The 24,338-nt window shown below is 37.1% G+C and overlaps 1 protein-coding gene across 4 annotated transcripts in view; it reads right to left on the bottom strand.

Moving 5' to 3' along the window:
• The window catches only part of grid1a (glutamate receptor, ionotropic, delta 1a), a 261,832-nt gene that overhangs the window by 18,475 nt on the left and 219,019 nt on the right, over positions 1 to 24,338 (bottom strand). For all 4 annotated transcript variants that reach the window (XM_006783669.2, XM_035904886.2, XM_006783670.2 and 1 more), the window contains exons 6-11: positions 18,148 to 18,321; positions 15,061 to 15,222; positions 13,828 to 13,947; positions 3,342 to 3,443; positions 1,736 to 1,933; positions 302 to 632 (exon numbers count right to left, since the gene is read on the bottom strand). In XM_006783669.2, the coding sequence (XP_006783732.1) occupies positions 302 to 632; positions 1,736 to 1,933; positions 3,342 to 3,443; positions 13,828 to 13,947; positions 15,061 to 15,222; positions 18,148 to 18,321 (1,087 nt within the window). The remainder of the gene's footprint in view (positions 1 to 301; positions 633 to 1,735; positions 1,934 to 3,341; positions 3,444 to 13,827; positions 13,948 to 15,060; positions 15,223 to 18,147; positions 18,322 to 24,338) is intronic.

The following is a 24,338-nucleotide window of genomic DNA, read 5'->3' as shown; positions in this document are numbered from 1 at the left end:
AACATATGTTCTTCACTTGATTTGACTTTTTCCCTGTGCTCTTTTGTCATTAATCCCTTAAAGCATTTTAATTGTTTTTCGTGACTTGTTCTATTTCATGTCAGGTTTCACATTCAAAACTGTCTGACTGGTGGGTTTCACTGATATGCCACTGAAGGCTAAATACAGACAGGTTTTCATACAGTCACTATGGAACAAAAACCGGCAAAGCCTTGACTCTTTGTTCTGACAAATGCTGTTCAGGATGTGCAATTGCTGTTTTTGGATGTTGTCATTGACTAACGCAAACTCTATTACCCACCTTGTTGCACAAAAGCACCGTAGACAATCCAGATAGCACTCTGAAGCGAAGTGGAAACGGTAGGTGGTGGATGACCGGCTGTATTGTTCTGGCAGCGCACTGCCTGGATGCGCCTGAGCAGGAAGATCATGATGCCCACCACAGGGATGGCTGCAGCTATGCATGCCCAGACTGCCAGATCAAATGGTGCGAGTAAAGAAAAAATGTTGATCTTTTCTTCTGACTTGTGCATCAAAATTCCCACTGAGTAATCCAGGTAGCGTTTGCTGAAATCAACCACACTCTCACGCTCTGGCGTGATGGTAATTGCTGATACTGCCAAGTCAGCACGCTGTGAACAAAGAACAATATGTTTCCATTTTCAGTAACTTTCTAACATTCCATTTTAAATCAACAGAGGATAATTACACTGTCATATGTTGTTAGGTATCAGAAACAAATCTAGTTAACTTGACCTGCATTAATTAGTGAATCTTTTCTCAACATTTAGGAGATTAGATTGGCTTGTGTGTCTGTAAAATCATTTGCCTGTGTATATAAAAGGCCTCCAAGCTTGAATCTAATATGTACACTGACACAGGAATTATCCTTTCTGATAGTGTGAAAACCTTGCGTCTTATTCTCTAGACAAACCATTAGCGTGGCGTTTCTGTGACACTGCTCCAAATGGAGGGGCTGAATTGGAAGGAAATTTGTTATGTGTCATCTTTTCATTCTTCACAATAACATTGATAAACCTCAAGAACCTCTTTCAGTCCACATTTTCAATTTAAAAATGGATATTCAGGAAAAAAAAAGAGACAGGAATTTGCTATCATCTCAACTCAAGTCCTCAGACAATTTCTCTCTGCCGATTTGTGCCCTCAGCAGAAGAAAAACCAGAATCTTTTGTAATGATTACATGAAACGTCCATCATAACTAACCTGCTACATTGCTGAATAGTCTGTATGATTATTCTGTGTTATTGTAGCATTGAAAATGTTCCTTCTGCACTTAACAAATCACACAGCTCACTCAGATAAACAGTTGAATTAAGTAATAACATGTATCATGCTGTCATATACCGAATACAAGACTAAGAAAGTTTATACAGACACTATGTACAGTGCACAATATATACACACTTCTGCCTTTATTAAATTAAATTCCATTATTATTATGAATGATAACAGTATTTGTCAGGGACCCATTCCAACAGCAGTATTCAGGACCCATTCAATCAAACTGGGATGACACCGACTACAAAAAAAAGAAAAGTTTGTTTGATTCTTTCTTTCTTTCTCTCTTTCTTTTTCTTTTTTTTTTTTATTACTAAGCCTCATTATTAGGTTTCTATTTCAGAACAAAATAAAAATGGCATGACTCCCAGAAAAAATGATTTGGACTGAAATCTGGACATTGATTGAGTGAGATAAAAAGTAAAACCCACTAACCTTGCCAATGAGCTCTCCAATCATGCCATTCCAGGATCCATTAGGGAGTGCTGAGCCATACTTCCCATCTCCAACTTGGTAGATATCATACTTGAAGCCCAGGATCTTAGCGAGGGCATCTAGCACGTCAATGGAGAAACCCTTGTATCTCTTGGGTTGGCCCAGAATATTTTCTGCCACCATCACAAAAGGTTCTTCCTGTTTGAAACAATATTGTGTCATATAGTAAATGAGTTTTTAGGTAATCTGCTACTCATGTTAGCATAATCTTGAGAAAAGTGTGAATTTTATCTCCAAGGCCATGGATTTAGACTTTGAAAAGAGTATATGTGTGTGTGTGTGTGTGTGCTTAATGACAGGAATGTCATTTATCAAAATGCACCAAAATCCCCTAAGGGCCAGATTGGCAACTGAAGCGAGGACACAGTCAGTCATCTTAAGAACAGCAGGGTGACACCTTTATGAAGAGCTTTTGGGTGATCTACTTTAATCTTAATAAAATAGTTTCCTTAGCAACTGTTGACCCGTAACACATGGCGCCATGACAAATGCTATGGGTCATCAATGTGGAAATTGCTATTCTGAATTTATTGCACCGACTCCCGGTTCTTCTTTATGGGTTGAAAGTGTCAGGGCAGAATTAAATGGGTGAAGGTGGACTAAGACGAGCTGAGAAAAACAGGAGGGAGACAGGGAAGGAGGGGTGGTTGTGGTGCTGGTGGTTAAGTGGGCAGGGGCAAATGACTTGATTAAGTGACACTGCCAGGAAAGAGCTTAGCTGAACTCATGTGAATGAATAAGCTGCAGGTAAATCATGTGTGAAGAAGAGGAAAAATGGAGACTGAGGAGGTGGAGAAGTGACTGAGGGGGAGGACAAGGTTAGAGACTTTACTACTAGAATATGACAAGCGGTCTAAGAAAAGCCGCTGCAGTGTAGGACTGATGTTTAGCAGGCTTCTGCTGCGCTACATTCTCAGGACAAGACAGAGAACACGACTTAATATTTCACTTTGAAACAGAGAAAATGTGCAGTGTCCTCTCTCATAATGATTATAATGACTGAAATAAATATTTTGAGTAGAAAAAATATTCATTGTACCCCTTTCTGTATATTATGCTGAATGTTTAGCAAACTGCTGCACGTGATAGCAGAGGTTCGGTTAAAAGGTTCAGCTTAAAAACATGACTTTACTAGCCGAGGGAACAAAGTTTCACTCATCTGTTTGTTCTGTTGTATTTAGTTTATGTTGCAGTGTTGTGTATCATGTACATAAAGTTTTTGCTTCATGCTGTGCACACGAGACATTTGATCTAACCTGGAAATGAAAATATTTATTGCAAAAATAGAATAAAAGCCACACAAAAAGCAAACTTTATGATGAAAACCCCAGGTAATGTCAAAAACATGTAGGGTTAATGTATGAATATCTGAAAGAAAATGCAGCAAAACTGTGCTAGTGTGTGTCCTACAGAAACACTGATGCTTAATTTGTGGGTATAAAGAAAAAACGAACAAATGTGTTTGCTTCTATTTTGGTGTTTCTTTCTCAGATATTTGCCTACGCAGTTCAAGTGTTAATAGATTCGCGGTACTCCCACAACTTACCAGTAATGTTACAATCTTGAGTGTTACTCCATGCATACCACTTTCTATCCGATTCTCCTTTAGGCTACCATTCAAACCACGAGTGGAGTCCCAGGTTGCCAGCTAATAAGGAGAAAGAGAAATAAGACAGATGAGGAAAAAATAAGAACTTATCAGGTAGCAAGCCTCTAAAGAACAGCTCTGTCATATATTTATTACAGGTAGAACAGAATAACTACCAAGCATGAGAGCTGAAGTGTTTGTATTGAAGTATAGTGTTGTTTCCCTGCAATGATAATCATAACTGAGTCGCCAAATGCCTACATTAATATGTAAACTGGTTGGATATTAAATTCCTATGTTTTCAACTACAAATGTATTGGCGCACACACACAAAGAAAGTGGCAATAAGAATGAAGATAAGCAAAATGAATACAATGGGGATATTTTATGCACTTTGAGCTCATCATGTGGAAAATGTGAGAATAAACACAAAACAGAATTTCAAACCCATCACTTTGAGTTTGTGTCTCGAGTCTAAGATATCGCTTGACTTTAAAACTCTCATTCCACGCTATCAACTTTTTGAGCCAGACCTCACGTCTGTGAGTCTAGTGTTTGTTAAATTCTTAATCAGTGCTGCTAGCTGGACAAGAATTCTCAAGGATCCGACGTGTCATTTGGAGCGGTCTTTGAGATTTGAGCTGACAGGACAAGAATGGTAGCCCGCGGTCAGACAACAGACCTTTTTTGCCAACAGCACATCGAGCTCCAGCGAAAACATTAAAAAAGCAGTATGCTATAGAAAGTATGCAAAAGTCATACTATAGTTTTGTTAGATTAGTCTATTTAAAATATAGTAAAGCATATATGAGTTTTATTTTATTCCAACATTTATTTAAAATCATTATTTTAGCTTTATATTTTTTTAAATTTCTAAGAAGATGTTTTTAAGCATTTAGTTAGCTTATTCCACCTAACCTCGCTCAGTGGACGCTGAGCCAGCAGATGATAACACTATAATGAACACAAATGTAACCGGCAAATCTTATGCCAAAGAAAACTGTCACATGCTGAACAGACAGTGTGACCCTTTGCAATCCAGGCCCATCTGTGTGCTCAAACTTCCTCAGTTGTTTGATCATTGTCCAAACTGCTACATAGAACATGTGAGCACCAATGTCTTTCTCTGTTTCATATAAACATACATAAGGCGTGTTTGAGTATTAAAATATGATTATATTAGTGTAATAAAGTGTGCGTTAATAATCTTATGTTAGGTGTTATTTTGTATCTGTTGTTCTTATTGTTCTTGCAACGTTCCGTTTGACTAAATGTTTTATAAGGAAAACAAAATGAAGAAAAAAGTCACTTACACCATTCACAAATGCAAACTTAAAATTACAAACAACAACACCATCAAGAGAAAGCAACAATTACTGCAGACAAATAAGGGAGCAACAAAAGCATTCATCTGTGAATAGAAAGCAAGTGTCTGAGGTAATCACAGAGGCTTTGATAAAACATCACAAGTGTATTTCATTATCAGCTGGATCTTTTGTTCTTCACAGCCCATCTGCAGAGCATGCAAGTTTACAAATTTTCATTGCTATGTATAGCTTTACTGCAAAATGATCGATGAAATGAATCATGCTTGTAGCACACCAGCTTCTGTTGGTATGTGAACAGTTTTCTCCTCCTGCAGGATTCCACTAATGAATTATGACTTCTAAGCACAGTCAAGGATCATGGATGACTGTTTGTGTTTAGTCACATATGCATGACTAAAATGTCATCTCTTGCATTAAATGATGTTTTGTTAAAAATATATGAACCTTACAAAGGTTATGAGCATAGCTCTGAAAGCATGTATTCAACACTTCTACTGTAATAGTCAACTTGTTCAAGTTTATGGTGGATCAAGGTGGATCAAAGATGGATCAGACTTGTTCGAGCCCATCAGTCCACACCCTATCTCCAGTTCATGTTTTGAGACACCCCCCTAAGCCTCTTTCTTTCTGAGATGCACCAGTCAAACTCACATTTGTCCATTTGTCTCGCATCCAACATGCTGAGTGGGAGAACAGACGTTATTCGCCTCATATATAAGTGGTAATAATGCTTTGGATCATCGGAGTATACAACTGGCTTGCATGTTTGTGTTTCTAAGTGTGTGCTGGGGCAAAATGTCAGTCTGCATTGCTTGCTTCACAGGGGTCTATTTTCTCCATGAGCAGCTTTGCCCTCAGTGAAAAACACTGAGCAATCTGTGCTCTGTAAACTGAAGAACACTAAAGAGGAACACTTCTACTTCACAGAGCTTTGCACACCAGCATGCCACCAGGAAGGTCACAAACAATATATACGGCAAAGCCACACTCCTTGCATCTGAAAGAGTAACAAATGAATGAACACACGGTGGGCTTTGATTACCAGCTTTGAAAAGTCACTTGTAGGTTAAAAATTGCTTTACTATAACATAATAATGCAATCTGTCTGCAACAAATAAAGGAAATGTGATGAGATTTCCGAGGACGTGACAGTGACAAAGGATGGGTATTTATGTCAAGAGAGGATGTATTACAAAAAAAATGTTTTTTGTTGTTTGATTTTTGTTGTTTAATGTGAAATGACTTTTTTCCTGCTCCTTCGAGCTCTTCGTTTGATTAGGGTTTAACCTCTTCTAAAGTGTTTGCATCGCTAAGCATTTAGTCACATGTTACAGGACTTTTGAATGAATGAACAAATCTTCTTTCTGAGGCTAACGTTCACCTTGTAAATATAATTTTTTTGCTAATTTCATTTTGGACTGCAGATCTCATGAACTTATGAAGGAAGTCCGATCCGTATTCAGTCTATGGGAGGAAATCCAAGAATTCACGGGGAATAAATTCCACAAAGAAACAACTGGGAAAATTACGATGTCGCTGAGGGAAACAAATCTTAATTAAGAGTGTCTTGTTAAATGTAACAACGCTTTAATTTGACAATGAGGTACATGTTTGCTCTAATAAAAAGTTCAAGTAGGGCACACACATCTCTGAAAATGTCAAGCAATTTCTGCCTCATTCTCGAGGTGAGGCTATGTTGATAGTCAAGTATATGTCAAGTATGTGAAAAGACAGAAAGCACAGCTGCTACTGAAGCATAAATAAAGCTGAAAATAATCAGTAAAACCATTTCAAATAGTTAAAATTGATATGTTTTCTTTGACAACACTGTATCTAATTTCATTAAAATAGACACCAAAGAGAATTATAATACTATATGAAGGTGAGCCATAGATGTTTCTTTACATAATAATAAGGTAGTACTAACCACTTTTTAGTACTAACCTCCCATTTCAATTTTTTTAATGATACAACAATAAAATTACGTGAAAAAATAAAGATCAACCTAACCTGCTTCCTGTGAAAGGATTTCTCCTGAACGGCAATTGAACAAACTAAGATGATGGTTTATACCACCGGCAATTTTTAATCGTGATGATATGTACTTTTCTTAGAAGACCTCTCCTACAATTTTAAAGCAGTCCTTTTACTTGTGCTATTTATTTAAGTTCAAACAAAGTCACATGTGTTAAATTATTTGGAAGGTGTATGCTTTGTTTGGAGGATATTGTGCAAATGAGAATGCTCTAAACCATTTAAAAAGTCACAACAAAAACAGGCTGCTATTTAGCTAATGGTCATGATGCTCAATAGATTTAAATAATCATCTGTAATGTTGCTCAGTAAATGCCAATGACTATTTGAAAACAACAAAAGGATGGCAGTCAGATAGCTCTCCTTTCACAGCGCCACTACTGTCTCAATTATTGGATGGTCTAAAAAAACTAACAGAGCATTTGGTTCCATTTTATGGAAACTTTTAAATGTTCATCATTATGGACAGGGAGCTACAGTTTGAGCTAGTTGCAGCTATTCTGCTTGTCCTTTTTGCTAGTTTAGTGAGCCAAGTGCTTACATATTGACAAGCTCATCATACAAGAAAGCTTCTTATTGACCCACAATCTTTCTGTGACTCATCATATGAGTATGCCTACCCCAGTCACTGCTTGTGTCAGGTGAGCCTTTCTAGGTGTCCTTGAATCAACCGTTCTTATTAAATACATTTAATGCCATACTGTAGTACTGTGCAAAAATATTAAGTCACACCTAATTTCTATATATTTTTTGCTTTATGACGCATGACCTGAGAGATGTATCTGGGTCTTCAGTTAATTCATCTGCTGTTCCTTGAAGCCTTATCAGAAATGGTCTAAGTGAAATTGTGGCTGTTATGCAGCCAAATTATGAACAAACAGAAACAAAGAGAAAGGCTGAAATGTGCCAGATTACACAAAAACTGGGCGGGAAATAAGCGGCAATAGGTGTTGAATCCAAACTTGATTCAAATTGTCCTCAATATGTACAGAGGAGCTCAGGAGAGATGTCTAGTAGGAAAGTGCTGTCAGATATTGATCCACCACACGTTATCATCAAGAAAGTCTCAGATTGGCAACAGCTTCATTTTTCAGCATGATAATGATCCCATAAACACTGCCAGTGTAGGACAAGCATGCTGGGATAGGAAAGCGCACAATAGAACGCTATCAGTCAGAAGTCTGGAGAATTCCACCTGCGTCCTTAAAGAAACGACATCTGTGACAAGAACTAAAGGTGGTCAAACCAAATACTGACTCCTGCTCCTTAAAATTTTGCCTTACATACAATATTCCCATTTTTTTTTAAAGTCCATCAATCCATTTTCTTCAACGCATCAGATTCAGGGGCTGGAGCCTATCCTAGAAGGCTATTTTAGAGGCAGGTACACCCTGGAAAGGTTGCTAGCCTGTTGCAAAGCTAAAAAAAATGCACCAAAACATTTTCTGTTTGATTTCTGTTATTAAAATACTGCTCCAAAAACTTGGTGCTTCCTACTTTTTATACATTTAGTTCGGTATATAACCTAACTTGACACATCAAAGCTGAATGATACCATTACGTCTGTATCCCATATGTGTTTTGTGACTCAAAAGCAGACACAGTGAGTGGTGATAATCAGTCACTTTGCAGTTTTCTAGCCAATATTTAACATAACCAAGGAAACAGCATTCAAAAAAATAAAAATGACAACTGCAAACACTCAAAGAAAAGTAGGTGACTGCACTAACCGGTAATGAGCAAACCAAAACAGAAAGTGAAAATTAACAGATGAAAGCAAGAACTCTTTCAGAAATAGACATATGCTTTCTGTGGAAGGTAAACAGTAAGAAATATCTGCTAGATGTGGGAATTACATTTGTCTGCCATAGTGTAACATAGAATAGAATAGCATAGAATAAAATAGAATAGAAAAACCCTTTACTGTCATTGTGCATATATTACGAAATTGTGGGTGCGCCACCCAACGACTGTGCAAGAATTATTAATAAGAAAATGTAAATGTAAATAATTTAATGGATAAAAACACACTGTGTCAGAGCACGCAATAAAGGTCACAGGGTAATTGAAGCTACACTGGTTATTGTAGCTACAACTCAAATTTCAAAATTTAAGAAAGGTAAATTGATAGAGCAAGCTAATAGCATTTGTAATTATATACTGCCATTCAACTCAAAACCCAAACAGATGTTAATGCACCAGTGCCCTGACAGTAGCGACAAGAGTGATCCCTGCTGCAAAAGTTTCTCTGTAATAAATATTCACAGATGTGTTGACACAATGCTTATTTATTTTTAATGTCCCATTTTACCTTCTCTATCCCAGAGGAAAACGCTGGAGTGGGACTGGCTCTGTTATCTCTAATCATCAGCACTACAGTGAAAAATAAGCTGGCCATTTAAATTAGCCAAGAAAAGAGACATCTTATCTGTCCTGATATACTAAAAATGAGGTTGGCAGACATGGCGCCAGTCTATCACTCTAACCTCTAATAAGCAACATGAAGCAGGATTTAGTCTGTAAAACTGTGTCAGACAGTGGAAAGAAAAGAAATGAAGGGGAATAAAAACGAACAAAACGGAAAAGAAACAAGAAATACAAAATGAAAATGAGTTCTCCCCATTTTTGAATAGAAATCATTGCCTTACGAAAAAATAAAATAAAATAAAAGCATTCAGTGATCAGTTTTTCTCCCTGTTATTTGCTATTCATGCATTTATACTAAGACTTTTAATACAATGTACAATGTGTGCCACAGTAGTTTGATGAGTGCAGTTATTCAAGCAGCGGTATAACCCTTCCTCTCTTTATATATAAATTATTATAGTAAACGACTACATACAAAAGGTGAAGAAAGGCAGATCCATTGAGTCATTGTATACAGTGTCGACTTTAAAAATACTGTGAACATATGATGGTGTGACATGCAAATTTGCAGGCTAACGTAAAACGTAGGGCACTGGTTCTGTTTTCAACTCATTAAATTTACTGAAAAGTGAACAAAGAGCAGATGATTTTGCACATTTAAAATCATATCACCGGTTATAAGGGTGTTAACATTTGTTCAGTATTATTTTTTATGATGGATAGAAGCATGTAAGAGAAAATACATTCAGGGATGAAGAGAATATCATCCACTTTTCATCCAATTATTTGAGACTCTCAGAAGGATTTACTTTTGTCAGCACAGTGTGGCAGTCAGACAGGCATAAGTGGGTACAGAAGGTTTTAATGCTTTTCTTTTATGCAGACACTTGTGAGAAAAGGCAATTTGCACATGATAACAGTTGCACAAGTTACAGGATTACAATGCTTCTGTGATTTATTTATTTCTGACTATGCAACTTTACCAAACTAAATAAAGTGGATATGGTTAATGGAGCTTCAGTAAGCTGTTAATTTTATCAATGCCAATTGTCAACTGAGGATTTTCAGCATTATCAGGTGTCTGGCACTGCTTACATGTGATTGAATGTATGTAAAAAAACAAAACTTAATTATTACTTTCCATATGTAATAATTATCTGGTGAGAGGACGGACCCAGCAAAAATAATTAATTTTAATTGGCCCAGAAGTACATTATGATATAACATTTAAAATAAAGGTTACCTAATTTGCATTTTAGCTTGTGAAATGCTACTAGCTCATAGAGCTGGTCTTTATCCACCTGTGGGTTAAAACCAAAGTATGTACAGGAGATTGGAAAACCAGCACAGGAGCCAGAAAGTGAGTTTCTCGAAGCTAGACATCTCAGAGCCTGGCAAATGAATCGCTAGATCAACAGCCCTATCAACCCCCTGTAGATCTATTGTTGGAAAGAGAGAAGTGCCCTTTAAAAACTATTTAATGTCATTTCTGCCTCATGGGTCTATGAGAAATAGGGTTGAGGATGAATAAATCAGCGATCACTAAATGCCTGCTTTTTAAATGGCCGTGCAACAAGCCACATTAGAGCTCATGTGAACCTACTATCTACTATCATGAATATCAAAAGTCACAACTTTAAAGGGGGATTTTATCCAGACTAAGCGGCTGATTTAACCAAGGGAAATACACCTGGATCCCTGGTGTCTAAGCTTGGCTTGGTCAATGCAACGTTGCCAGATTTGGCCGGATTATGAGCGCACAGACTCGGTCTGATATGGTGCAAAGACTGCTCCAGTTAGCAGCACTTGGGTAGGTTTTAGGAAAGTGTTGGCAACCAGAATTGTTAACATGTACTTTCTTCTGAAGCTGGTGCATTTTTACTTAAATCTGCCAAGAAGCTAGTCGCCAGACATACCAGATTATAACTGCTGATGAAAAAGTCGTTTTAGGATCCTGGGGAGGAGTTTAAAAGATGCATGTACTGTACTGTAATAACCAGCTAAATTACCAGATTCAGCAAATGCTGTGCATTTACATTGTAGCAAACTGAACTGCTGTTAGGACTCAAAACGTTTTTAGATTAAAGTATGTTCGTAATATCTTCTAGCTTGGAATCTAGCTCCAAACAAACATGTCTTAGGCTGCCATATCTTAGATTATTTTCATTACAAAATAGGACAGTTAGGAACATCAAAGGGAACATCAGCACTAGCTGCTGCATGTTATAGTTCCATGACTAACACTGCAACCATAAAATTAAATGAAGAGAATTCAAAGCAGCCTTTTTAAGAGACTATCAAGTCGATATACAGTAATATTTAATGTAGGGTAATATTTTTAGTTTAAGTGTGTTAAAAAGTGGTTCCGAATAATACATTAACACCAATGCTGTTGCTGTAGACACATTCGCGAATAACTACTGCATGATACATGCAAGATAGTGGCTTGAAGGAACAATTACATTTAAATGAATTGACTTTTCTCTATGAGAGCTTCGTGTAAGCTGGAAGTCATTAGCAATATCTGCTTACAGACGAGCTGACACATCAATAAGAGCAAACTGGGAAACCAAAACAACAACAACAACAGCATCGATCACTCTGCATCAGTTCTAGATGGTGGAGAAAACTCACAGTAGCCATCCAGGAAATAGTATTTCAGTCTTCATTACAGTTTCTAACCAGAAAGACGACTCATCTAAGACCTATCAGGCCTGGAAGAAAATGGACTGAATGCAGATAAATGATGATGGAAAGGGAGGAAACCAGGGCTGAAAAATGAGCAGAAAGGGTTAGTGAAGAAGGGAAGAAGTGACCAGAGTGAGGGAAGGATGAGCAGGATGGGAAATGAGAAGAAAGGATAAAAGGGAAGTAAAAGGGACAGAATGGGGATGGCTGGCAAGGGTGGAGAGGGGTTGGCATGTGGAGTGCAACATGGACTCACTTTTACACCCAACTTGGGTTAGAAAAAGTACAGAAAAAACAGGAACCCGCATCATATTGCAGAGGCATTCTAGTGTGGTATAATAATTAGTGTCGTACATAGAAAGAGAGTGGAGCGGTAGATGAATTCATGTCTGTTTTCTCAGAGTAAATGGTTCTGCCAGCTAGTGAACACACCGGGTAATGAACAGCAGCACTGAATGCAGCTGGCACCCCATTATCTGACCTTGCTGTCCCCATTATCTGGCCTTGCTGTCCCCTTGTGCCTCTAATGATTTTGAGATATAAGCGTCCACATGTTAGCTTGCTCTCTGGCCTCTGTTCTATGTTTGCCTGGCTGTATGCTTGAAGGTTTCTGAGATTCAACAAGGATTTCAGACAGATAAACAGGCTGTACAGTGCATGTTTATTATGGAGTGCACAGTTCATATATATGTTCCTCTGGGTGTCTGTCCTCCTAGCTAATGCTAATGACCACATTATGATGAATTGGCTCCATGATTTCTGTTAGGCTGAGTGGTGATTAAATCTTCATTACCGCTTCTGGTCAGTCCTGCTCTACATAGATTGCCAAGAAACTCAATTCCTCTTCATTCAAGAAGAAGCCCCTGACTGAATCAGGACAAACAGCGACAAACAAATTACAGCTAAGAAAGGAGAGCACAAATAATGCTCTCAATCTCTCACTTCAGCTCTACACCGTCACAAAGATCAAACAAGTTTTGCAGTAAAAAGTCCAAAATCAACTTACAGAGCCTGATGGAAAGCAGGCAAATGTCTGTCCATCATGAGAGATGATGTGTTTTAATAATAACCCTAATAATAAAAGTATATTCACACACACACACACACACACACACAGATACACACACTTTTTATTTGAATTCTTGGATCGTAGAACAAGCCAAGATGGTTGGTGTGATGAAATGGATGACTATAGGAAAAAGAGCAGTTTAATTCCAGAACTCCAGTAGAGGGCACCCAAATACCTGGCACCTAATTGACAAGTAGTTAATCCCTGTGACCACAGCTTTCAGGGGTTTGCGTACAGATGAGTATCTGCCCTGCATGTAAGTTCATTTAACTCCTGAACCAGGAAAAACCATTTAGCTTCAGGGCTTTGAACCAAAGAATAAAGATTGGGAAGTGACGAAACAAAACCAAAAGACAAGTGGACAGCTTCTATGGAATATTTCCTCTAGCAAGAACCCCCAAAGGACCTTTAAGATATCTGATAAAAAGGTCCATGAGAATCAAAACTTGATTCTCATGGACACATATCCTAGAGGGTCCTCGCTGGTAATAAGTTAGCCACAACTGTTACGTGCGATAAATAAACATTTACAGAAAAATAAACTGTCAGGACAACAATTTTTCTTGTTCAGAAATTGACTACCTAAATATAGGTGATTTGAAAAGGGGCATTTGCATGATGACAGTTTAATTTTAGTTACATTTCTCTACAGCCCTCAACTAAGTAAACACCCACCACTATTCCAACGAACTAGCTTGTGTTCTAATGTACAGAATATATGATGTTGTGAAAAGAAAATGTTGCAAAATCCAATATATTATTCTGTATAATATATTATATGCTTACTTATGGATATGAAAAAGAGAACACATGTCCCAATAAATCTGATTCTGTGTCTCTGTTCTTTTTCCTTTTGTTTTACTGTCACAACTTGCAAAAAAATTGCCAAGTGTTTGGTACATTTTACAAGACTCAAGAGACAAGTACAATAAGTATACATAAAATTTTCCAGACTGACCCGTTTCACATCTTTCCCAAATGTCTCGCTGTAGCTGGTCCCAAGAATCTCAAACTGTACATGAGAATTAGAGCCTTCGGCACGGAAATCCATCAGTCCAGTCAGGCCACTTATCCGCCCCTGTTGAAACAACAGCAGAATGTATTAAATGTGTGAGATGTTATGAAAAAGAAAGGGAAGAAGCAGCGGTAAGTTCTGTAAGGTGTGTGCTTGTGTCTACGATCTACAGGTATTGGAAAATAATAATAACAATAACAATAAATAGCCTACACATATTCTATTACACAAAATAAATATCTTTGCACATAATATTTTTCATCAAAATTTAGTTAGATTAAACAAAAGGTTTATTTATTTAACTTGCTTTATAGAATAGGCTCTATAGAGAAAAAAAAATCAACTACTTTTAAAAGAAAAAGTCGTTTAACGAAAGCTCAGATGGAGCTTTGTTGCACAGAACTGTATGAATTTAGAGTTTTGTTTACCATCCTTCATTCCATAAAATGTATGCAACTTCTAAGATGATAAGCCTTAACCTATGAATTCCATTCCACAAGACCTTTAGGTACAGTAGGAGGTTATCAAAAACAATTTAGAAAAGTTCAGCCAAACGTTGAGTTATTGTGAAGCTCTAACCAGTCAAAATGCTGTATGCATTTTAGAAAGAAGCTTAAAGTGTAAGAGAAAATTTAGTTCACTTAAATCGTGTCATATGAATGACATAACATAACAATATGATAGCCGCTACGATGAACACCATTTTTCTTTGCCGTTTTGTCATGCCCAACTTGGTCATTTCCTCTCACACTTAAGATTAAACCAGCATGACTCTCTGCAACAATGAAAAATTCCATTATCAGATTGAAATGGATGACATCGAGCCACTTTCTCTTATATTACGCCTTATTTCAATGAGGGAACAGAGACGGCTGTACGAGCAAAGGCGTCAAAGCCCAGAATCTTCCACAAAATAAAAACTGGTTTCATTTTAAAAATAACTGAATAGTCCATTGCACCATTCTGTCTTTTGAGTGAAAAAATCCCCTTTATAGCTGCTAATGCTTCTCATAAATTCTTCATTATTCATTTCAGACTCTTAGTCATCTGTGACAAAAAATACTCCATAAACACCTGCTATTAGAAGAAGAAAAACTAGAAGGAAAAAAAGCAGTGTCTATATTAAAAACAAACCAAAACCAAACAAAAAGCAACAGTGACTTCCATCCCAAATACCTTTTGAATAGTATCCAACATAGACCATCCTCCATTCCATGGCTTGGTAGACTTTCTCATGCAGTTAAGGCTGGCCATACTGTGCCACTTCCTGTCTTCAAGCTTCCTATAGAAGGCGTTTGCCAGCATCAAAACGCTATCATACAAGTAGAGATTGGACACCTGATGAGGGAAAACAATAAAATAAAATAAAAAAATATTCTTGGTTTCTTCTTTGTAACACAGAACAGCACACAAACTCAGCATACTGCCAAGAAAACAAATATTAGTTTTCAGGACTGCAGGAAATATCACAGTGTCTCGGTGCTGAAACTCAAAGCAGTGGCACACAAGTAAAAAGTATTTGTTTTTCATTCTGGTGAGGTGGGCTGTAAAAAAAGAAATATTGTTGGTGAATAATAAACTCTTGCAAGAGAAGAGGGAAAATAGTTTTAGCTTATGAGAAGTTGCTTCTTTTGTCTGACAGTGGGACACCACAATTATACTCCCGTGCAGATGTGCACATGGACATATTATGCTATGTTCTTTTCTGCTTTGAATTCACAGCCATACAAGAAACTGGAGGATGCCCACACATTGCCTCTACGCCTTTTGATGATGACAAGACTTTCGACAGTTGGACCTCTTTTTGGTGATGTAAAGAAGACCGGGTTGCTTACTTCTTTCATGACTGTCCAAATTTATGTTTGCAGGAAGCTTTCTACTTGAGCACTGAAGTTGATTTGCTGAAAAATGATTGTATTTGACTTTTTCCATTTGTGAAACAATTTCCATGAAACACTCAGGAGGCGAAGGTCACGATGCCACTGCAGTCTGACGCCAAAACAACAATTGTTTCTGCTTCGGTAATCGCATGCCTAATGAATTCAGTGTCCCACTCAATTGCAGTGTGTCGTGTGAGGAATCATGTCAAATGCTTGCTGTTATAGTGTGACAGTGGATTTGATAGCTCCTCTAGGTCAAGTCAAGTCAAATCCTCCCACAGCAGAATATCCAGAGAGGCAATAACAGCTGCCACTCCAAGCAGCGGCTTCTCTGTGGTAAGACATCATGTAAGTTAACTCCCCAAGGTCACCGAGTCAGAAGCTAAGTCCAGGTGAGATGCAGCTTGATATCTCTGGATTTCTAAGGTTACACCACAGCTGAAGCATTGAAAAAGGGCTTATTAGTACAGGAAAGCACTGTACTTTACTCACTGTTTAAAATTCTGATGAATGCTTAAACGGCCATTACCCGTTATTTAACCCTCTTTCATGTGAATTATTGAGGACTGTGGGTGCACACACCACATGGTTTTGCCATCTGTCCGGAGTACGGATAAAAAGGAATGTGAACATTTCAATAGCGCTACAGGGAGCACAGCCATTTCACTCCAGATGGATTGATCAAAAGTGTGAGAGGTGTAAGGAGCCACTCTTAACTCTGTATTGAAAGCAATACGTGGCGCTGTGAGTGAGGTTACTTTAAAGACTCAAAGAAGCGAATGACATTGTGTAAGGAAGACAAGAAAGCCAAACGGCGAGTCTTCTACACTGACCCTTCTTGTCACTGATTGAATTTACCTTTCCTGTGGTTGATGGTTGTTAAATCCTTAATACGAATCAAAGACAGCAGAATTTTTAGAGCATACCTTTTACTACAGAAGCCTTTATTAAGCTTGCAGTTTCAGATTTTATTAACAAGTAATGCGCCGATTTTGGGTTTACAGTCATTTGGGTTCATTGCCACTTAATTTTATTTGCGTGTTATTAAAAAACAACCCTTTTCCTTCATTTAAAACAATAATTTGCTCTGTTCTGCCAGTTAGTCTCTAGACACACTAAGCTGCAGTCATTGATATTCATGGGCATTCATGTCCCTCATAATTATTGTACCAAGGGAGTTTAATATAAATTCTGTTGCATGCATAATCAGTTAGTATTTGTATTCATTGGCACTTGGCAGATGCTTGTACTTTACACTATGGTTGCATGCGTACGCTGTACAGTCACTACAAATACCGGGGAAAATTTGTGTAAGTAATTACGTTCAGATCTTTATACAGGCAATTTGTGGTAAACACAAACCAGAAAAAAACACATCCTGCTTCATTTATCTGTCACTGGTACTGGATGAAGTATATTAAATAAGGTTGTTGGTCCTGAAGCACACATTTATTATCTTAAAAGTATCCACAGCAAAATGCATGTGGCAAAAAAAATTAACAAAAAAGAACAAGCATGAACTTGCTATCAGTCTAAAACCCACTGTGACAATGTCCATCACACTGCTACTATGTTGTGCATCTTTAAAGGCTCTTAATTAAACACACGTGTTTCGAGCATGCTCAGTATTTTCACTGACAATGAAGGTTTAAGAGCAGAGATTTTTCTTTACCCGTTTTGTTACTTTTTCCTGATTAAAGGAAAATAAATAAATAAAAGAAACCATCTCCACTAAAATCTGCTGTAATCGACTGCATTCAAATTGATAACAGGTACTTATAACCTTTTACAGTCACCCTCAAGCAAACGATAAGGAACCATTTAACACTCCAATATGCCACCAGTATTTGGTCTGGTTGTGCAAAATTACACACTTAATCACACTGAGAAAAAGGACAAAAATAAGAGTGGTTGTTTATATAAATAAACAGAGCATCAGTATGGGACCTAATAAATGTTTATACACAATATAGCAGAATGTATTCACATGTATGTTCAATTAAGGAATCACGTCAACCTTCCACTGTCTAAATGAAGTAATAATTCACATGGCTTCAAATCATATTGCCTTAAGTGCATTTATGCAGTTTTTTATTCACCATTAAATTTTTTGATGTAGTATTGTTATAAGATATTTTGTAGAATACCTGATATTGATAAGAATCATCAGAGTCCTGATTTATGGAGCCAGACATTAGTATAATAGCCCTTTAACTTACTCTAAAGAGTTTTTTTTTTTTTTTTAATTTTGTTTGGCATATTAAACAAGATTAAAAAAAGTTTATAGATTGTACTACATTTGTTAAACGGTAACGTGCAGATCAATATAGTCTGAGTGACAATCTTGTAAGGCTTCAAAAGTACATATTTCAGTATATTTTACCTCCAGGGACTGTAGATAGCCTTCCTGAGGGTCACAGAGCAGAGACGAGATGCGATGATTGTTCCTCATACAGCGAACATTGGTATCCCTCCACAACGGGAAGATCTGACGAATGATGGTCATTCGCCCCAGAGAGCTGTGAACTAACTCCATGATGTCTGCATCGCTCACCTCCTAAAGGTGAAAATGTCAAAGCAGTTTAATTCCCCCTTTCCGCTGAATACAAGTTATGAAAAGTCACATATTGTATTAGATTGTGACATTTGCACAATGTGAAATAATGAGATAAACTGTGGATTTTAGTGGAAATTTTAATAAGATAGAACTTTGTAGGGGCTTGACTTTAACCACTTTTTGAACAATTAACATATCACATAACACAGGAGAAACACATATCGTTTTAAGAAAAAAGATCACGGATATTAAAAACAGATAAATGGTGAGGCTGAAATGTAAACTTATTTGGTCATCTTCCTTTTAAGAATGTCAATTTTCTGTATCAATTTATAAATGTTTAATGTTTAACCAAAGCTTAATTCATCGAATATTTCTGTTAAATAAACAGAATTAATTAAGTTAATGTTTTTTTATTAAAAAAAAAACACAAAATATTTTAATAATTGTAGTCATTTCAAGATTTCAACACTTTAATCCTTTTTTAGCAATTAAAGACAGACTTCATTTTCTACAAAACCTTCTTGTTTTGCCATTACAGAGTCAAATCAATGATCATTTGAAGTATATCCATCACAATAATAGTTCAGGTGACCCTTGGTCCTCTTCTATGGGGGATACTTGTGTGAAGCAACAGATCAATATTCATGAGACACTGAGCTGCCTACTAGTTTTCAGAGCCAGACAATCGTCAATGCTGAGGCAGACAATGAGTCTCCGGGGAAACACTGAGTTCATGTGCCGTCTGACAATAAAGCTGTGAGGTTTTGTCGGGTCAAGACTCAAGTATCCCCAGGTCCCTCACCAAACACCCCTCAATACATGCTCTTTATCAGTTTTCCTAATCAGACATTTTGATCTACCTCTTTTGCATTGACCTCCCTAAATTATTTTTCTCCTGCTGGTTTCTGTCCAGACTCAGTGTTCATTTCTCAGGGACTCTGTCATTGTATAGGCCCTTTCTTCTTTCAGCCTAATGCGGTTTTCAATCTCTTATTATCTTCCCATCACTCCTAATAAGTCTTTCTTTGTACCTTTACCTTAATTTACCTGACCATCAGTCTTGTTCCTTCACTACAAATTGTCAGTCCAAATCTGCCTTTTTTCAAACTGCCTTTTGCTTTTCAACACGGTTCTTCTTACATATATCTTAAGTCGAATACAAATATTGTAAAAACGCAATGTGGTGAGCACGCTAAACTTTTTTCTTTTGTCAATTTCCCAAATATCTTTTGTCTCATTGGTGATTCTAGCTCATCTATTTTTTTCCTATGACTCTTTTTTTTCCAGACTCTTCACAGCCAGACAAGTGGAACTGATGAATATTCACGAGTTGCCAGGACACTTTAATCAGGCAAATTATGGTTCACAACATGGTTCACAGAAATGAGCTCTCCCATCCAAGTTAATAACTTTTAGTGTCACCTAGTCCAAGTATTCTGTCACCATCACATGTGACATTTATGTCATAACCTGACCTGGCTGTGACATTTCCCAATAGGACATGGCTCATGAAACATGTGCCTTTTAAACTTTGAGGAGAGATATTACACATATTTCAAGCAAGCGGACTGCAATGGTCATCCGAGGGATGGATTGAACTGTTAGAAGGGTTATTAATCTCAATGGGCCACTCTATGTGATTACAGTAGCCTGAAAAAGATAATATACAAACTGCTTTTAAACTCTACAGGTGTCACAAAATTACTTCAAGCTGTTAAAGCCCCTTCAAAATAACCCTATTAAATATTAGAAAAAGCGAATAAAGTATAGCAATGTTTCAACGACCAAAACATATTAATCAAATCAAGTCTATCTGACAGAAAGCCTAAATTATCCTCTTTGTGCTGCTCATTCTATGTTATTAATCCCTCACTAAAAATATATAAAAATTATAGCGTTAATCTGACAGTCGTTTAATTAACAGTTAAGGTGCTCTTTTGAAGCTGCGGGTGACTAAGCTGAGAGGAAATAGGAGTTAGACATGAAGCGCAAAGCCCCGTGGTTATGATATTATTTTGAGGTGTTGTCGTCAATGAACACGCACACCTTTTTATGTCCTTTGAATACATATTTGAGGGAGAACAGCTCTCAGTAGCTAGACAGACAATAATATTATTATATTATGAAATGATCTAGTGATATACATGAATCATTGCTGCCCAGCGGTCATTTTATATTAGAAAAATAAAGGTGAACATCAGGAACACTGAAATCCAAAAAAGTCTTTGCTTATCTGTTACACATTGACCGATGTTATCAGAAACGGAAATTTCAATACATAAACACCTTCTTCTTATACATCAAAAAGAAGATATGATGATACTGTTGAGAAAATTGTACAAAATTGAAGATTTTCTAAATTAGATACAATCCTACCCTCCAAAAGCTGATCATTAAGTGTGATACCTGGAATCACACCAAATACTGTACTTTCACAAAGAAATAACTTATTTACTTGTGACAGCGACGAGAAACATATTACATTTATTTTCATATTATTTTCATTTTTGAAAAATCATACGTAATCAAGCAAGCAGCATTACGATTATTTATTAACAATGTCGAGGACAGCCATTTTACACAACAAAATGTTTTGTTACATCTTTGTACAATAAAGCGAACATGTGATATACCCATATTATCTAGTAGGGGTGCAACGATACACAAAATTCACAGTTCGGTTTGATACTTTGGTGTCACGGTTTGATATTTTTTTGATACAAACAAATTTTTATGCCTTTTTAATTTGTCATTTATTAAAATTATATATATATATATTTTTAACTCAAAAGTACAGTTTTTAAATGTAATGTTGCTTAAACAACAAAATAATAATAATAATAAAAAATCTATCTGATCAAGAAATCACTCATCTTTGGAAAAGAGAGTTTATTACAGAGAAATGGCTCTTTCCAAAATAAAAGCTATACTATACCCTTCTTCTGGGGTATACTCTCAGCAGCATATTAAACATATCAGGTCCCCATAAGGAGAATCATGTCCTAACGGCTGTCTAAATGACTCGGGTAAAGTTTGTAGCATGCCTGCTTGTTGTTTTTGTCTGCTTCACTTGTCTTTGCACTAGAATGATGTCGGTGTAAATGTGCAGTCATATTCGTTGTGTTCCCACTAGTGCTGTCAGCGTTAATCTCGTTAAAATGACATTAACGCCATAACGCGGCAAATCTCCATTAACGAGTTACCACGGTGTGGGGCTGGACAGTGTCAACACGTTAACAAGCTAACTGTGCTAACGCACTAGTTCCCACAAGTTGAGCATTGCGTGGCACATCCGACATACTGTTTTACTTTTGTCCATGACACACTTACCATCAGGGTCATGCTTCACATGAAAACCAAGATAGTACCAAACGCCAGCTCTGAATGAGGGTGGGGGAGGTTCAATTTCAGGTAGCGTTGAGGCAGTTGCCATGTTGCAACAAGCTTAGCTTCTGTCTTGCTAGCTTGTGCTGCGCTCAGTGGATCTGCACTCCACAGTGCCAGTGTTGCCAACTTAGCGACTTTGTCGCTATATTTAGCGAGTTTTCAGACCCCCTAGCGACTTTTTTTCTAGAAAAAGTCGCTAAAAAAAAGACGTGAAAGCGCATATCGCTTTTACTCTCAACAAGCAGCGGGTGCTGTAACGCAGTCAGTTCTTCTTTTACTCTTATGCTGTTTTGTGGATCAGGTTTAAAACTACTTATAAACACACACACACAAAGTAACTCCACCAGAGTGCCTATTTCGGGTCACTTTTGCCGGTCCAAGCCCGGGTAAAGGAGCAGGGTTGGAATTGTGACATTAAAAAAACAATAATTGCTAAAATAAATTTAATTTGTAGTTCTAAATAAATTCTAAATGCATTTAGGACGTTTTTACTCACTTTATGTCTCGTCCACGATGTTATTTCTCTCTCCAGCAGCGTAGGTTACAATTACATTAGCATGACCAATTATGCAAATTAGGTGATGACGTCATTTAGCGACTTCTAGCGACTTTTAGGACAGCCAATAGCGATTTTCCTTACTGAGGAGTTGGCAACACTGCACAGTGCAGCCTAAGACGGAGTAGTCTAACGCAGATCCACTGAGCGCTCAACATAGACAGCATCGTCAGAAGAAAAGTTGATAAAATAAAATAAAAATTTGTATTGTTCATACATATGTGTACCGAACCGAAAGCACTGTATCAAACGGTTCAATATCGATATGAATATTGTTGCGCCCCTATTATCAAGTTATATCACTTTAAATGTACATACTAAAAGCTTGAGCTGCAAGACAGCAGCATGCAGTCCGAATAACATTAGATATGTTATTATTTTAGGGTCACTATGTAGAGGGAATAATGTGGATAATATAGCTGTGCTTCAGTTAACTGCAGCAGTTTGTGAAGATTTAAGAGTTAAATCTTCAAATTGGTAAATTAGACCAATGATAACTAAACAAGGGTTATATTAGGCTTTATTAATAATGATCTCAAGCGCTGGCAGCAAAAAGTGATTTGCTAAATAAACCACAACAGCTTATTTAATGACACAGTATCACTTCCTCAAGTAGATGAAAGTAGTTATTATTTTAAGCTGAGACATACCAACAAATTCATGGTTTTTTTTTTTAACTTTTTCAAAATAGTCGAGGATGCAAACACTAGGGCATCCTATGGTTGGGCACATCATGTCATTTCTGCAGTATTGGTGAGGAGGTATGGAAGCAGAGATTGCTTGAGTCATTATTGCTTCTTTGCATGAGTTATTATTTAATGGAATAGTAATTCCATTAAAAAGGCTGATTAATTAGAACAGGTTATCAGAAATGTGACATAAGGTGGGATAATATGTAAAGAGTAACAACGATGTATTTATTAATCTACTGTTTTGTTTTTTCATTAGCATTTTTTTTTTACCATTTTTTACAGGGTAGTGCAGCTGTGTGAGCAATCCCATTACACAGACCATTGTTCACAAGGCCAGTAGGCCAAACTATAGGCACAGTGCAAACCGGAATCATCACTTGTGGTAATGCACGTTTCATTGCTATGATGGAACTTAAATTTCAGCCTGGAGGTGCTGTGTGTCTCTATATAATTTCAACTGCCCATTTATTAACCCTGATGACATAAAACGTCTGTGGCTGTAACTGCTGTAACATTTAGATAAGGTGCTTCATAAGGGAGGTCTCTTGTCTGGGGTCCTTTAGATTTATGACCATGGCACTGGATGTCTCCTGTAGTTACCATTTCTAGGTTAATAGATAATTTTTTGACATCCCAATTAGATTTCTGCATGGATGCTTAACATGGTTAATGGTACAAAGGGCTATAACATAAAATAGATAAATACACTATTATACAGCCTTTTGTACGAGAAATCTAATATTTGAAAATGTCTATCCTTACCAGGTCTGAAATTCAATAAATACAACCTGAGGTGAACAATAACATGTCATTATTTAACAAAGATGAAGGCAAAATGCACAAACAGTGTGTGAAAAACAAAGTATAGTCCGTCATTCAAAAGCTTGTGCAATCAATCAGCATCGTTTTCTGCATGACTTTATCAGTGCCTCACATCATTGTGGAGAGATTTTGGTCCTCCTTTCTCTCTTTATGACATAGCTTGAGTTCGCTGAAGTTAGCAGGCATTCATTTATGCACAGTAGTTTTAAGGTCCTGCAACAACATCTCAATCAGGCTGAGGTCTGAACTTTGACCGGGGCATTGCAATACCTCAATAAAAAAAAAGTGATAAAAATGTAATTCATTTGTAGATACGGTGCTGTACTTGGGGTCATTGTCCTGATGTATGAACCAATTTTGCCCAAGCTTTAGCTGTCAGACAGATGGCCTCACATCTGACTCTAGAGCAGTTTAGTATACAAAAAAGTTAATGATCCACTTAATGACTGAGAGGTGCCCGAGTCCTGTGGCTGTAAAGCAATCCCCAATCACCCTCTGACATTAGGATGAATTTGCCTGTGGAATTGCCTTGATTGCCTTGTTTTTCACAAAGATCC

Source organism: Neolamprologus brichardi, chromosome 13, assembly GCF_056152115.1.
Source record: "Neolamprologus brichardi isolate AB-2024 chromosome 13, ASM5615211v1, whole genome shotgun sequence".
NCBI lineage: Eukaryota > Metazoa > Chordata > Actinopteri > Cichliformes > Cichlidae > Neolamprologus > Neolamprologus brichardi.
This window is presented reverse-complemented; position numbering and strand designations above follow the sequence as displayed.